Source organism: Silene latifolia, chromosome 3, assembly GCF_048544455.1.
Source record: "Silene latifolia isolate original U9 population chromosome 3, ASM4854445v1, whole genome shotgun sequence".
NCBI classification, from domain to species: Eukaryota; Viridiplantae; Streptophyta; class Magnoliopsida; order Caryophyllales; family Caryophyllaceae; genus Silene; species Silene latifolia.
Genome location: NC_133528.1, coordinates 48,833,868 through 48,851,539, shown reverse-complemented (window position 1 = coordinate 48,851,539; position 17,672 = coordinate 48,833,868). Strand labels below are relative to the sequence as shown.

Genomic DNA, 17,672 nt, shown 5'->3' with positions numbered 1-17,672 from the left:
TTAGTCTCAATGATCCATCATCACATGAGTGAAGCTTGTGTGGTGGGAGTTGTGGATGGAGCAGCTCGGGTGGGAGTTGAAGATGTAACAATAGTTGATTGACTACTTTGTGGGTGGTTTTGTGTCAATATCACCTCCTCCTGTGACAAAAAAATACCAAAACAAATTAGAATTGTCAAGGCAACAATTGTAAATAATTATAAAACCTCAAAAAGCATAAGTAATATAACCTGAGATGTTCTTTTCTTGGCTACTAACTTGACAACAGTGGGATTTTTACACCCCTTCCTATTGTGTCCTGACTGTCCACAATTCCCACAAGTCTTCTTATGTGGTGTTCTCTTCACATATACCCTTTGCTCATTCTCCCCTTGTTCTTTTCTTCTTTTTTTAGAGCTAGGTCTACCTGGCATTTTCCTATAAGGGGGAGGGTTTGGTTGAGGATGCAAACTCTTTTCCCAAAGCATAAGTCCTGGCATAGGGCTGATAGATGGAGCATAGGCCAGCTTGTAAACTTCTTTACAGTATGCTCGATCTACAAAATCTTTTGGCTCTTGTCTCTTTTTCAATATGGCAGCAAATGCATGTACGCATGGTACGCCAGTTGCATCCCATTTTCTACAATCACAAGACTTTTTTTGCAAATCCACCACATTTCCAAGTTGTATTCAACTTCAAATTTAAACGTGTCTGACCGAGCTATTTCACATTTTCTAGCCTCCGTAGATATTACATCCATCTGTTTCACTATAGCAGGCATGATATCATCCCCTAAGGTACTCGCCCCTTTCCTTTTAGAGCACATTCTCCTCATGTTGTACCTTCTTAGCCATTCCATCAACTCTATAATAGGCTTATCTCTACACTTTCTAATGACATTGTTAAAACTTTCGACACAATTGTTCAACATCATGGCAGATTTGCAACTAGTACCAAATGCATGTCTACACCAATGCATTGTGGGAATTGAACTTAAATAGTTGAAAGCACCTACTGACATGCCCTTCATTACCTCCATGTGTTGGTCAAACTCGGGCTTGGTGTAAGCCTTAGCAATCCTCCAAAAGGTTTGTCTGAAGTCTTCACCAGGGTACGTGCGTTTGAAATTAGTCCAAATATGTCTGCAGCAATACCTAATCTCAGCATTAGGTACCACTTTGTTGAAAGCTTCCACCAATCCCTTAAAAAAAAGTCAATTAGTATTGCTCATCAATAATTGTCAGATAAGTATTCAAATTTGCAAAATAAATAATAAGCTAACCTTTTGCCTATCAGATATGAAGGTAATTGAATTGGCCACAGGTTCTATGTCATTCATCAACAACTCTAAGAACCATGTCCAAGAGTTAGTGTTTTTCACCTCTACAACAGCCCAAGCCAAAGGATAAATGTTGCAGTTCCCATCTTTTCCCACTGCTGTCAATAGTATACCAGGGTAGACACCCTTTAAATGACACCCATCTACTCTTAATATAGGTCTACAACCATTAATAAAACCTTATTTGCAACCTCTCAAACACATATACATCCTCTTAAAAACTGGAGGTGGGGTTTGAATGTTTCCAAGTTGAACAAAGACTGAACTTCCTTTATCATGCTTAAGTACTATTTCTGCATTGTCCCACACAAACTTGTACTGCTCATCAGTTTCACCATAAATCATCTTTAAAGCCTTTTCTTTCGCATAATAAGCCTTAAAATACCCTATATTAACCCCAAGATCTGACAATACTTTTTTCTGTAATGTTGCTACGGTTACTGAACTGTCAAGTTTCCAATAATCCAGGTACTTCTCTGCCAAATAAGAGGATGTACACATATAATTTGTATCCCTCCAGCCACATCTATGAGTGAGTCTCAAACTTCTTATTTGAAATGTTTCCTCTTCAGTGCACTTCTTAGCATGTACTTTGAAAGTGCACTTTTTTGAAATCTCACACTTACAGTTTTTAGAGTCTAACTTTGCCTTTCTTTTTAATCACTTACAATTACACCTATGCTTACAATAAGCACTTACTCTTTGACTTCCATTATGCAAAAGGTAATATTCATAACCATTTTCAATGGCACTCCACCTTAAAGCCTTTCTAAATACTTTATTAGAAGGAAATTTCAGCCCTACTGTCAAATTAATAGGCTTCTTAAAATCTTTGTCAGCGTTAAAAATGGGGTAAGTTTTTACCTCGTCATCATCAGATCCATGTTTGCTATCTAGCTCATCATCCTCTGATATCAACTCCTCATCTAACTCTAAATCAGCATCATCTACCTCATTTTCATTAGCCTCATCTATATCTTCTTCATCCCCCCTTAATCTAAAAATGCCAAATCCTGAAGTGTCTTCATCCACAAACTCAACATATAATTAAGTCATCATCATTTTCAACATCATCAAAATCTCCATCACTTAATACAACATCTGGATCAATAGAGTCTTCATCAGAATCTTCATCACCAACTCCACCTCCACTCTCAGTAACTATCTCAACAATTTCTGGATTATTCAATGGAATTTCAGGTATTTTGCTTCTAAAAGTCTGAAGTTTTTGTGGTCTAGTAGCAGAAAGAGGTAGCCTGAAATGAGGAGTTTTGTGGGTTGTTGATGTGACCATTATTTGCGCACATTTAGTCCCATAATTGAGCCTATTTTACATACTATTATAGCATTTCATGGCCATTTTATCCGTCAAAACCTTCCTATTTGCTTTTCTATCGCATTTCATATGTTTTGTAGGAAAGAAGATAATAAGGCGGAAATTCCCGTCTTTCGTGCATATTTGGAAGCCTATTTGACGATGTTTGATGGACTAGTATGAAGAGGAAGCGAGAACTAAAGACCAATCCCACAAGAATAAAATGGAAGTGAAGGAAAGGGAAGAATAGAAGATAAAACGAGATAGCACTCCAATCCGTGCGGCTTCTCTAGAATCCGGCCGTCCTCAAACTACAGAAGGCGTGCGTCTTCACCCAAATCCGCCCATCTTCCCCTACTACAATCCACCCGTCTTCTCTCAAAGACACCCATGCCCAGACCACCGAATCCGCCCGTCCCGTGCCTAAGACGCCCGGATTCCAAGGCAGCACAATTTCGTCTTCTTCAAGCCTCAATGAAAGATGCCCATCCTTCGAAAAATACCGGCGTCTCCCTGCTCAAATCTCAAAAGTGTAATTACTAGTTTAGCCCTTAGTTAACCCTAATGCAACCACCTAATTTCCACTATAAATACCCCACTTGTAAATAATCAAGGGGGGATCCTTTTTATCAAGTTTTCATTAGGTTAAATCAATCCTTCTCTTAGATTAGATTAGGAGTAGATTAGAATAGATTACTCTTTAATCTTTCCACAAATTACACATTAATCTCTCCTTAATTATTGTTCAAGTTTATTATTCAAGTTTATTATTGGGTAATTGAAGATTATTGGGTTATTATTGGGAGATTGATAACCTTCCATCAATCAATCAAGTTTCTTCTATTATTCTTTGCTTTATTATTTGGATCATCTTAAGTTGGTATAATTCCTTTACTCTTTAATCTTTATTGTTCATTTCTTCATTCTATTATCATGTTTATACTTGTTGTGATGATTGACACCATTAATGACATGTTTCCCATGATAATGAGTGAGTAGTTTCATTAGCTAGGATTAATAGGTAATTAGGGGAAACCAACATGGGATTGATTCATGCTTAATCTAATATGTTTTCATAATCAAATTGCTTGCTTGTTGGGATGTCAACTTTATGCACATGTTATGTTTGATGAAATGCTAAGCCTATGTATCCTTGCATTTACAACCATCTCTTATCTACTCAACTTGACTTGTAAGATATAAACCAACTCGAGTCATGTTAGACCATGCATAAAAGTTGAATAGGAGGAAAGTAAGTCGACTTGTAGGTGTTGTACAATCTAATCGATTCGGCTCCGGGACCCAACTCTTCCTATGAACCGTAAGACATAAACCAACTCGGTTCCTTCACAACATTAATTGCTTGCAACTTTGTAAACATGTTTGTATGATCAACACCATGAATCTCCTATGACCCCGTGATATCCTAGCACTTTTAATCATTTGTTTACATCTTTCCTTTTATTGCTTGTTTTACTTTATTGCTTTTATTAGTCTAGAACACAACTACAAACCCAACCAAATTGTGACACTAGCATAAATTGAGATAGATAGACTTAGAACCCAAAGCACACCGTCCCATGGATCGACCTCGACTTACCACTAACTAATTGTTTGTTGAGTATTATAAATGTGTTTGATTGGTTGTGACCCGACGACATCGCAACCACCAAAATGGCGCCGTTTCCGGTTATGGTGTTATGTGATTAAGTTCTTACTTGTTTGTCTATTTTAATTGTGCTTTAACTTTGAGGAACTTGTTCCTCAAGGTTCGTTTTTACCGTTTTCTTGTAGTTTCCATGTTTGTAGTTGTATCTTTATCTTGGCTATGATGATGACCCAAGACTTGGTACATGGAGTATGTGGTGGATCTTTTGAGTATGACTATGGGTATGGAGAGTTTGAGGAGCAAGTCAACACAAACCTACTGTTGGAGCTGGTGTCCTCCACAAATTAGTGTGATAACATTTGTAAATCTCTTACAGGTTCACAAGGGTATACTTCGTATATTTAATCAGTTGATTAACGTTTACCTAATAACGGTTAGCTTGCTAGAAAGTTTGACGTTATTATCATACAGATGGCGGTGATCAACTGGTCCCTAAAGGTCACACCTATAGGACGTGTTTGAGAAATGTGGTTATAGAAATATAATTACATTGATGCCCAAAATGACTAAAAAGTTAGTCAATGTGTTGATGAGATAATTATTTAATGAAAATTAAATAATATTAAGTTGAGACGAAATAACTGTCAATTCGTAAATTAAATATAATAAGTTATATTTAAATTAAATATATATAAGGTTAGTTTGGACGAATTAATCTGTTAATTCGTAGTTAAATATAATCAGTTGTATTTAACATCAACAAGTTGAATGTGTCATAGTGGTAATAGTGAGGGTACACAGGCCAAAAGGTCATGGGTTCGATCCTCACTAGATGACAATTTAACACACTTTATATATTTTTGGAAAGACCAAAATAAGGAGAATTTTTCCTTATTTCGGTCAGCTTGGCCGAATATTAGGAGATTTTTATCTTTCCTAATTGACTCAAAGTTTCGGTCTGTATAAAAATAAAGGTAGAGAATTATTTCTACCCTAATGCTTTTTCTTGACCTAGCCTCCTCTTTCTCATCACAAGAACACAAAGACAATTAAATTTTACAAAAAATTTTAGATTGATTTCTAGCATAATCAAAGGGCATATCTCAGATCGTCTTGGGTGCAACTAATAGGCGAATATCAATTTTGATATTGTTCTTAGGCCATATTTGCTAGGACCGAAGGTTAATTCTAAGTCTTTTTACTTATGTTTATGTATTTTATTTTAGAGTAAATTATCAATTACACCCACGTCAAATGCACTTTTTTACATTTACTCCCATGTCAATTTTTTTTTATAAATTACACCCAAGTTAATAGCTCAGTTTATAAATTGCACCCAATATCGGATTCCGACCACTTTTCCGTCAAATTTCAAATTTTTTTGTTTTAAACATTAAATTTATGACGATTTTGCCCTTGTTCTTTTATTAAATAGGTTTATCTTTCTTATAATTTTTTTTTTCATACTCCAAATTAAGTAAACCCACCTTCTTCTCCTTTACTCTACTTTACCTCTCAAAAACACCATTAACGACCTTTATCATAACTTGTCATTTCGATTAAATCCAGTACCCATTTTTTACCCATTCTTGCCATTGATTACAAATCAACAAAGTGGAGGATAGTTTTGATTTCTACGGTTTTTTGGTGTGCAGATTCAATAAAGACGGAAATTAATGGAAAGAGGGGTACTTTCATTAAGGGAAAATAATTAGAAGTAAAATGGAGGAGATATTAATTAAGGTTGAATCAATGCTTATTAGTTTTAATTTGTGTATGGAGTATAGGTGTTTGAATTTTTTATTTATTTGGTAAGGAAAAAATGATTGAAACCGAGGAAGGTTTCATGGTTATTGTTGTAATGGAGGAGGAGGAGGAAGATGAAGTTGTAATGGAGGAGAAAGATGAAGCTCAAAGGTGGGACCCGCCCTGGCTTTGAGGGGAAATTAGGTTGAGAGGGGGAAATAGGGGAAGTAACTCAAAAGTCACACAAAATCAGCCTAATAGACTCGGGGGCAAATTTGTCATTTCATAATTTTTTTTGCCGGAAAATGGGGTTGGGTGCAATTTATAAACTGAGCTATTAACTTGGGTGTAATTTATAAAAAAAAATTGACGTGGGAGTAAATGTAAAAAACTGCATTTGACGTGGATGTAATTGAAAATTTACTCTTAATTTTATGACTTTAGATCATCTTTATTAAATTGTTATAATCCTTCTAGTTTAAGGGAAGTATACAGATTTATTTCCCACAAGTGGTATCAGAGCTCTAGGCTACGATTTTAATTTTGATGATTTTCATAAAATTTGTATGTGAACAATAGGATTTTCGAGAAAAAAAATTAGGGTTTCGAATTTTTTTGTGGTTCGAAAAAATTTTTTGTGCCGTTTTTCTTGCCGTTTTTTTCTTTCTGTTTGATGATATTTTTCCATTCTATTTTTCATATTATAGTTTATAATCAGTTAAAATTATCATATGAAGAATTGGTAGTTTTTGATTTAATGCAGATTAAGTTAAAATTAAATGGAATCGTCATGTTTATGATAAAAAGATTGTTTTTGCTATATATTTTTTGGCATATAAATTGATCATGTTTATTATTTCATATGCTAATCATGTTCTAATAGCAAAGGTAAACAAGTTAGTAATCAAATCTTGTTTTAGGGCATATTGCCGCAAAAAGAAAAGAAAAAAAAAGGGGGGACGATTTTAGGGTTTGCCGAGAAAAAAAAAAGAAAATTTTTTTTTTGTTTTTGTTTTTGGTAAACCGAGAATGAGAAAAAAAAATAAAAGGAAAGTTTTGTTTTCTTGTTTTTTTTGCCATATTGCCGAAAGAAAATTTATGGAATGTTTTTTTTGGGTTTCCTAATTGCCAAATAGAAAGAAAACAAAAGGTATTTGGCTGTTTTTTATTTCGGCCGTGATATAAATATAAAAAAAAAAAAAATTTGTTTTAGTTTTTGCCGAGACAAAATAAAAAAAGGGGAATTTTGTTTTTTTTTTGGCCAATTAGTTATTGTGAATCGGTTCACAATTTAAAGATACCGAGTTATTTTAAAGCGGTTTAAAATTTTGACGGATAGAATTCATATTACAAGTTTAATATGGATTGAGGATGAAATTAATGTGATTAAATTGCGGAATTGTCACTTAATTTAATTTAAATAGGTGGTTTGGATAAATTAATCAACATAATTAATGTATTGTATTATGTATGTTTAATTTATTTTAGTTGATGCTTTTATTTTTGTTGAATGAATCGAATGAATGAATTTTATTTACGTATTTATTTTTGCAATCGGTTGTATTTTGTAATACTTAGTGTGGCCTTAGTCAAATTATGTTTTCGTAATGAAGGAAACATAATTTCTTATGTAATTATGAGATCTCGAATCTTCTTTATTTTAGTTTTGGGTTTTGAAATTAGAATGTAATTAATAGGTCAATTATGTAATTTTATTTATTGTAATTTCAAAGAAGACTAAAGATGAAGATTCAAGCTCACTCCCGCTACATGGATCAAGATGGAACATCAAGACAAGCTTCTCGGGTCCAAGGATGGATTCCAAACTTGTATTTATTGTTCATTTTGATAGGATAGGCCACACTAGGACTTTTACTGTTTTTTTTACGTTTTTCATTTTATTGCTTTTCATTCACCTGCTAGTAATTGCACCATATTCCGCCTAAAACCAAACCACCTACTACTAAAATGCATGAAAATTGACTCATATAGTTGTATGTTGGTTTTCATGGACATGCAGATGTCACAGTCTATAAGCCATCACTTTAGTTTAAATCATTCTCGCATGCTAGATTATAGTTCACTTAAAATGAATTAAAAATAGTTGATGAGATCTTCCTCTAAAACGGAAATTGAGATTAGTCTTTATAAGGGCAAACATCTATGAGTCCCTTCTTCGTCGGTAGGCCTAATATGACCCCTTCTACGTTGGGTAAGTAGTTGTGTTGACTTAGTTTACCTCAACATCATAGTCCGAAGAGTTTCTCGTGATTATGATGGATTAAAGATAGAATTTACAGAAATTTATCGACCAGAAATTCTAACGGTAGAATTAGCTAACAGGTTAGCTTATCAATTTACAGAGAATTGAGTCTTGGGGTCATTTATATAATTCTTGAGGGAGGTCAATTGTATAAATGTTTTTGAGTCTTCGCGTTATGACATTAGTTCATTAGACTTAAAATAAAAACGATGCATGCTTATTATTTTATTCTTCTTTCGCAGTGTAGAACACGCTTATTATCAATAATACTGTTACAACAAATGGCTGGAAATAACGCAATCTCAATGCCTAGTGCCACACTAGATCGTTCGTCCTGGCTTAAAATGTTCATGGACCAAATGAATCAGTCCACTCGATCAAGAATGATGGGTCCAATTTTGCGGATCGGGAGGCGGCACTACGGAATGCGCCCATCGCGACGGTAAGCTCAGGTATTTAACTGAGCCAATACCGGTCAACCCAGGCCCAAATGCAGGAATCAACGAGTCACTCGCTTATAGTGATTTCGTTATGGAAGCGGGTGCGATAAAGAACGTACTCATCTTTGCAATGGAAACCAATTTGCAGAGACGCTTCATTGCCCAATGTGCAAACAAGATTTTCACCACGCTCACTAACGAGTTCTCAAAGGCACCGAGAATCGTTACATATGAGCATACATGTCGCTTCTTTGATGCGAAACTCCAGAAGGGCTAACCGGTTAGCCCACACATTCTTCACATGATTGAGAATGTCGAGAAACTGGAGTCACTGAATTGTAGAATCAGTGAGAGCATTGTCATTGACCGAATGCTTCATTCTCTTCACGATGGTTTTGCCATTTTCAGGGCGAACTACTACATGAATGACTTGAAAAAGAGTCCTCATGAGTTACACTCCCTTCTCGTACAGACCGAGAAGGATATGAAATTGAGTGGGAGCATGAAGTAGGATGTTCTCACGATTCACAACAAGAGTAAAGGTAAGGGCAAGGCTCATGGCGACCTAGCTGTAGGTAAGCCAAAGTTTAAGAAGCCAGGAAACGGTAAGAGTGCGCCTGGTGAGACTAGTGGCTCACAGAGCAAGACAAAGAGCAAGGGCGGTGACATAGAGTGCCACCATTGTCACAAGACTAGACATTGGAGGATGAACTGTCTCGTCTACCGTGAGGACATCAAGGCAGGCCGCGTCGTTCCTGTTGGTATGTCATCTTATATTCATATGATTGAGATTAACCATGCAAGTTTCGGAACTTGGGTACTAGATACTGGTTGTGGTTCTCATCTGTGTAATCATTTGCAGGGCCTAAAGAACATCATACCTCTCGAAAGGTGATGTGGACCTGCGAGTCGGGAATGGTGCACGAGTAGTCAAGCGCTCGAAGGGAACATATGTAATCCAACTCCCTAGTGGTTTTGAGTTATCTTTAAATAACTTTTACTATGTACCCAGTTTATCTAAGAACATTATTTTATTTCCGTACTTGCTAAAGACGGTTTTGCATTTTCAATAAAGGATAATAGTTGTATTTTCTCTTTTAATGAAATGATTTATGGCAAAGCAGTTTCCATGAATGGAATTTATATCTTAGATCAAACCACGGAAGTATTACACATGAATAATAAGAAATTAAAGATTGGTGACAAAGATCAAACCTATCTATGGCATTGTCGAATGGGACACATAAATGAGAAACGCGTAAAGAAACTCGTCGATAATGGGACTATTCCCTCATTCGGATTTTCTGCATATGGCACGTGTGAATCATGTCTCATTGGCAAGATGACTCGAATTTCCTTCAAAGGTGTTGGAATGCGCGCTAGTGACCTATTAGGACTCATACATACGGACGTATGTGGACCTATGTCAATTACCGCTAGAGATGGCTATAGATATTTTATCACTTTCACGGACGATTTGAGTAGATACGGATATGTCTACTTAATGAAGCATAAAAGTGAGTCCTTTGAGATATTCAAGGAATACCGAGAATAGGGTACATGAAACCAACCGGGTAGAAAGATTAAAGCACTCCGTTCAGATCGTGGTGGCGAATATCTTTCAAATGAGTTTGATCAACACCTAAAAGACTGTGGAATCGTTTTGCAGTTAACTCCACCTGGAACACCTCAATTGAATGGTGTGTCCGAACGGAGAAATCGAACCTTACTTGATATGGTTTGATACATGATGAGTCACACCGTAGTGCCTGATTCATTATGGGGTTATGCTCTTTTGTCAGCTGCTCTTATACTTAACCGAAGTCCGTCTAAAGCTGTCGACAAGACTCCATATGAAATGTGGAAGGGAACAGTACCCAACTTGTCCTTTATTCGGGTTTGGGGCTGCGAGGCTTATGTCAAGTGGAGACACGAGGATAAGCTCGGCCCTCGATCGGTCAAGACATACTTTATAGGTTATCCAAAAGGAACATTTGGTCATTACTTCTACTCGCCTACCGAACATCGAGTTTTTGTTGCGGCTAGTGCGACGTTCTTAGAGAAAGAATTTCTCGAGAACAAGTCGAGTAATAGAACCTTCGAGCCGTCGGAGATTCCAACCAACAACCGAGGAACAGATGGAGGAAGTCGTACCTCCAACCGATGATACAGATTAATATTCCCGAGGAACCTAGGAGTACGGGTAGAGACTCTCATCCTCCTGGACGATACATTGGTATGGTCGAGGAGAATGACGTTTTACTTCTAGAAAGTAATGAACCCGCAACCTATAAAGGTGCTATGGCCAGTTCCGACTCAAAGCTATGGCTTGAAGCCATGCAATCCGAGATGGACTCCATGTATGAGAATAACGTATGGGATCTAGTTGATTTACCTAATAAGGTAAAACCTCTACAGTGCAAATGGCTTTACAAAATAAAGCGTTCTGTAGACGCGCAACCAGATATCTATAAGGCACGACTTGTGGAAAAAGGTTTCACTCAAGTGCAAGGATTGCATTATGATGAGATTTTTGCACCTGTAGTCATGCTATGTTCCATTCGGATAATCTTAGCGATTGCCGCATTTCATGATTATGAAATTTGGCAAATGGATGTGAAAACCGCCTTCTTAAACGGTTATTTGGAGGAAGAGTTGTACATGGTGCAACCCGAAGGTTTCATAGATCCTAAACATCCTAAGAAAGTATGCAAGCTTAAGCGTTCCATTTATGGACTTAAGCAAGCTTCTCGGAGTTGGAATCATTGTTTCGACCAAGTGATAAAAGGGTATGGTTTCACTCGATCGGTCGAAGAACCATGCTTATATATCAAGTCGAGTGGGAGCAAGATTGTATTCTTGATATTGTATGTCGATGACATACTCTTGATTGGGAATGACATTCCTCTCCTTTCTTCGGTTAAAGAATGGTTGAAGAACCATTTCCAGATGAAAGATCTGGGTGAGGCACAACGTATTTTGGGAATCCGTATCTACCGAGATAGATCACGACGGACGTTATCACTTAGTCAGGAGTCTTATTTGGATAAGGTTCTTGAGAGGTTCAGCATGACCAACTCCAAGAAGGGGAACCTTCCTATGACGACTGGGATGCAGTTGAGCAAGTCTCAGTCACCCACGGCGCCTGAAGGGATTGAGCGCATGAGTCGTGTTCCTTATGCATCTGCAATAGGATCGATCATGTATGTCATGATATGCACACGTCCAGACGTGGCATATGCATTGAGTATGACGAGTCGGTACCAAAAGACTCCAGGTGAAACACACTGGATAGAAGTCAAAAATATCCTCAAGTACCTACGGAGGACTAAGGATTGGGTATTGACTTATGGAGGCGATACTAAGCTATGCGCAACCGGTTACGCAGATGCTAGCTTCCAAACGGATCGAGATGATTCAAAATCTCAGTCCGGGTTCGTCTTCACTCTTAATGGTGCTGCGGTCAGCTGGAAGAGTTCCAAACAGAGTGTTGTAGCAGATTCTACTACTGAATCCGAGTACTATGCCGCTTCGGAGGCAGCAAAGGAAGCGATATGGATACGTCAATTCTTACAAGGGCTTTCGGTAGTTCCTAGTTCGAATGACCCGATCACCATCTATTGTGACAATAGAGGTGCCATCTTCTAGGCTAAGGAGCCAAAGTCTAGCAACAAATCTAGACATGTACTTCGGAAGGCTCACCTGATCCGTGATTACGTGGAGCAAGAAGAGATAGTGATTGACAAGATTGCGACGGATGATAACATTGCGAATCCTCTGACCAAACCGTTGAATTATGATAAGCATGTAGGGCATGTTAATTCCATGGGAATGAAACATGTTCCTAAGTTGTAGTACTTGATTATGGATTTGATACATTATCTTTTTCATATATTATTTATAACTTCATCGTTTTATATATATAACATTTTGTTTTTCATGTGGATTGTACTGACAACATTGAACGCCACAAAGTGAACTGAATTACATTATATTTGTTTAGGTCTGTAATCGCCAATGTGAGCTGATAACTCCGGCTATTATATTGTGCAGTCGATTGATGGTGGGTTCAACGAGCCATTAGTTAAACGGTTGACTAATCGATCACAGATACGAGATTATGACGATACCTCGTAGGACAATTTTTTATTTGTGACAACGTAATGGAGTCCTAAATGTTTAATAACATTCGGTGCCAGGTCGTGGATAGGACATCCATTGTGTTCCTAGAGTCGATTCTTTTGACTATCGACTGTCTCTTAAGATTAAGGCAGTTTTTGGGTGACTTTGGTTTCTTTCTCACGGTCTACCGTAACTGGGGCTAAGTAGATTTTTTCTGGGTCATTTCATACTGTGCTTACATCTGCAGGATTCGAGTTGAGGAAAATATCCAACCCTTATCAGGTATAGTTATTTCTCAGGGCCACTCGAGGAGTTGTAACTGAAATGCATGGCCATGCTCGAATGTTGATTCGTTTATCAAATAAGTTACTCTCTAGTCGGGAAAACCACTCTTGATATTGATCGCTTGTAAAATACGACCTTTGTGAATTCGGATTTGCAAATTGTTTTACATTGAGTGGGAGAAATTTTATAGAATATGAGAATCGGTTATTGCACATACACTTGTGAGGACAAGTGGGAGTTTGTTGGAGCTGGTGTCCTCCACAAATTAGTGTGATAACATTTGTAAATCTCTTACAGGTTCACAAGGGTATACTTCGTATATTTAATCAGTTGATTAACGTTTACCTAATAACGGTTGGCTTGCTAGAAAGTTTGACGTTATTATCATACAGATGGCGGTGATCAACTGGTCCCTAAAGGTCACACCTATAGGACGTGTTTGAGAAATGTGGTTATAGAAATATAATTACATTGATGCCCAAAATGACTAAAAAGTTAGTCAATGTGTTGATGAGATAATTATTTAATGAAAATTAAATAATATTAAGTTGAGACGAATTAACTGTCAATTCGTAAATTAAATATAATAAGTTATACTCCCTCCTATTCTAAATAACTCTCCCTATTTCCTTTTTAGTCTATTCACAATACTCTCCCTATTTCCTTATTTGGCAAACTTTTATACTTATTTTAATCACCTCACCCCACAACAATACCCCACAATACGCATACTTTATCTTATTTTAATCACCTTACCCCACAACAATACTTATTTTAATCACTTTACCCCACAACAATACTTATTTTAATCACACAATTCCTTCTCTCTCTCCAATCTCTTACCCCACTACAATACTTTACCATATAATACTCCCCTCCCTTAATTCCCGTGCCCTCCATGAAAGGGGAGGGTTATTAAGAATAGGAGGGAGTATTTAAATTAAATATATATAAGGTTAGTTTGGACGAATTAATCTGTTAATTCGTAGTTAAATATAATCAGTTGTATTTAACATCAACAAGTTGAATGTGTCATAGTGGTAATAGTGAGGGTACACAAGCCAAAAGGTCATGGGTTCGATCCTCACTAGATGACAATTTAACACACTTTATATATTTTTGGAAAGACCAAAATAAGGAGAATTTTTCCTTATTTCGGTCAGCTTGGCCGAATATTAGGAGATTTTTATCTTTCCTAATTGACTCCAAGTTTCGGTCTGTATAAAAAGAAAGGTAGAGAATTATTTCTACCCTAATGCTTTTTCTTGACCTAGCCTCCTCTTTCTCATCACAAGAACACAAAGACAATTAAATTTTACAAAAAATTTTAGATTGATTTCTAGCATAATCAAAGGGCATATCTCAGATCGTCTTGGGTGCAACTAATAGGCGAATATCAATTTTGATATTGTTCTTAGGCCATATTTGCTAGGACCGAAGGTTAATTCTAAATCTTTTTACTTATGTTTATGTATTTTATTTTATGACCTTAGATCATCTTTATTAAATCGTTATAATCCTTCTAGTTTAAGGGAAGTATACAGATTTATTTCCCACACCTACCTTACACCTCATATAATGAAAATCCTAACTACTACCCCAACTTTCCCCACCAAAATCATTACATCCAATATCCACAACAACCACCCACCCAATACCCACTTCATAATGAGTTTCAATTAACACAATACAACCACTTTCACACCTACCCACAACAAGAAGATGAACCCATTCAAAATGTGATTCTCAAATTGATGGGAGATCAACAAAACTTCTTCAAGCAAATGCTAGAAGAGAGCCAAAGAAGGGACATTGTTCTTCAAGGCATTGTTACTCAAGGTCAGGAGTTGGAAATTCAAATTGCCCAAATAAAAGAAACCCAACTAACTACCCCTCACCACTCTTTAGACATTGACCATGAATGTGAGTTTGAAGGAGTTACCTTTGATGAGAAGTGGGAAGAGCCAATCTCCTTGAGCTCTTGTGAGTATGAAAGTGTGGTATTTGATGATGAAGATATGAGGTTGAGTAAGCCAAATACTCTTAACCTTTGTGAGTATGAGGGTGTATCGTTTGATGTGAATGTTGAGATGGTGGAGGAAGAATTAATGAAGAGGAGTGAAGCCCCCATCTATGATTCATATGGAGATAGCGATGATGACAAGCCTATGGAAGAAGCTTATGCGGGATATGTGTCTTGCAATGAAGAAGAGGAATGGAGTTGTGAGATTGCCTTACTTGAGGAGCCCATCCTTGAGAAGTTTGAGGTATGCTTCCATGAAGAAGATGAATTCCTTTTTCCCATTTCCCATGAAGACTACTTTGCCCCCACCATGGAGCCAATGATTGTTGGAGAGGATATTGTGGACCTTCTTCAAAAGGTCAAGGCATCATACAAAGGGTACTTGGTGGAAAAACTCAAAGAGAAACTTGCACGTGAAGCTACTTGTGGAAATTTGGCACCCACAATGTCCACTTCCAAGGAACTCGGTCATCAAAGTCATAAGGATTCTCCTTCTACTCATGAAGGATTGATAAATTCAAATGCTATCATCATCACCGAAAGTGAAAGAGAAGGTGGCAAATGGAAGTATACGGATGAAAATGAACCATACTTCATACCTAGTGATGAAAGGAATCATGGGCTAATTGGTTTGAAACATCGTGAATATCCAACTGCCAAGAAGAGGAAGAAAACAACAATGAATGACAAATTCCTTTGGCCAAGCTTCGTCTTGAAGTTAAGCAAACCATACTTGTGCTTATTTGGAGCTTGTTCACAAGCTTTTGATCTTCTATTGAGAGCCTTGAGCTCTATGGACAAAACAAAGGACCTCAACAAGGAATGAGTTTGGTGGAGTCCTCCCTCAAACCACCATTTGTAAGATATCCTATCCTTTGACTTTGCACTTGCATTTAGTTATCCACATATACATTTAGCTTGCATTTGTGAAATACTCCATATTGCATTTGCATTAGTTAGTTTATATAGTATAGTTGCATTGTATATATCTCACATGATTCATGTAGATAGTTGCATATAGACTAGAATTCATGCATAGTCGCTAATGACCAATCCTATTCATTTCTACACTAGAAATAGTGTTTAAATCGGTTTGGGGAGGTTTGATCATAGGTGACCATAGTCTACTAGAAAACATGCATCATATAGTGTAGTTTAGATTGCATTCATTTGTTATATATGTCATATAGAATTGCATTTAGTTAGAGCATGCATTCATTCATATCATATTGCATTTGTACTTTACTTCAAAAAATCAAAAATCCAAAAACATGTATTTCCTTTTTATTCCTACTCCTACATGTACATTGAGGACAATGTCCAAAATAAAGTGGGGGATGGAAATTTATATTCCAAAAAACATAAAAATTGAAAAATTTCGAAGAATCCCAAAAATATGTTCTTTAATTTCATAAAAACAAAACCCATAAAAATTTGAAAAATTGAAAAACTCAAAAACATGTTCATTTCCTTTGTAGTGTAGTCTTATATATATTATTGTATATATTATGTTTGTCTATCTTTGTTCATATTGATTGACTATGCCACATCCGAGACATGAGGATACTGAAGACCGCATGGTATGATCTTTCCAATCTCCTTTTTCCTCTTTATGTTAATGACTATGTGGCTTTATTTTGATTGATGCGGTATAACAATGTGAATTTAGGACTTGTATTTAGTTTATATGGCATATTAATTGGTAGAATCATATGCATTAGGATGTTTATATGTTAGTTGCATCATGGCATGTAGATTGCATGTTAGAAAAATTTTGCGAAACCGTCTACTTTGGAAGCTTGACAAGTGTATATATAGGCCCTAGTAGATACTCTTTCTTCTTAAGACATTTGCGTGTTAGAATACTTGTAAAACACCCTAGGATGTGTCATGCTAGTATCCTTTGACCCATGGTTTAAGGCCTAGTCAAGAGTACCTTGTGGTGTGATAACTCCTTGGCTACCGTTTATTCCAAGGTGACCCTTGAAACCATGCATCCATCCATCATCCATGTTCTACCACATTTTTGTCATCAAAGGGAATGGGCACAAAAAGAAATCAATTTGAGTTCAATGAAATGAAAAGTGAAAGAAAGTTTGCAAAAATGCATCAAATGAAAAGAGGAGCAAAAATAGATCTCCTAAAGCTTCAAATATAAGGCACCCTCACTACATATGGGGTGACTTTGAAAATGTTCAAAAGAAATGCAAAAAGTTGTCAAGTGTTGAAATGCCGAAAATCAAAAGAAATGGCAAGAAAGTGTTCTCAAATGTCAAATGCCACAAGAAATTGGGGGGAAAAACAAAAACAAAAGCAAACTCCCAAAGTGAAACTCAAATATCTATTGATCCCTTTATCCATCGTATCCATTTTTGTGCATGGTAGAGAGGGGACGACCCTTCTTCTTGTCTAGGCAAGAGGGGGAATTCCGCGATCCTCCAGTGTTTCTAACACCATATGGAGTCTACTCTTGACAAAAGCATTTAACGATTGAGGACAAAGGTACCCTAGCTTGACACAATTTGGAGGTGATTTATTGGTATCCTTCTAG

At 36.7% G+C, this 17,672-nt stretch overlaps 1 protein-coding gene across 1 annotated transcript; it reads right to left on the bottom strand.

Moving 5' to 3' along the window:
• Nucleotides 1–20: 20 nt before the first annotated feature.
• On the bottom strand, nt 21–2,612 carry LOC141649043 (uncharacterized). Its single transcript, XM_074457745.1, has 7 exons — nt 2,408–2,612; nt 2,018–2,340; nt 1,527–1,921; nt 1,262–1,478; nt 696–1,180; nt 231–618; nt 21–140 (listed from the first exon to the last, which is right to left on the bottom strand). Exons 1-7 carry the CDS (start codon nt 2,610–2,612, stop codon nt 21–23), a joined length of 2,133 nt encoding a protein of 710 aa, XP_074313846.1.
• Nucleotides 2,613–17,672: the final 15,060 nt, after the last annotated feature.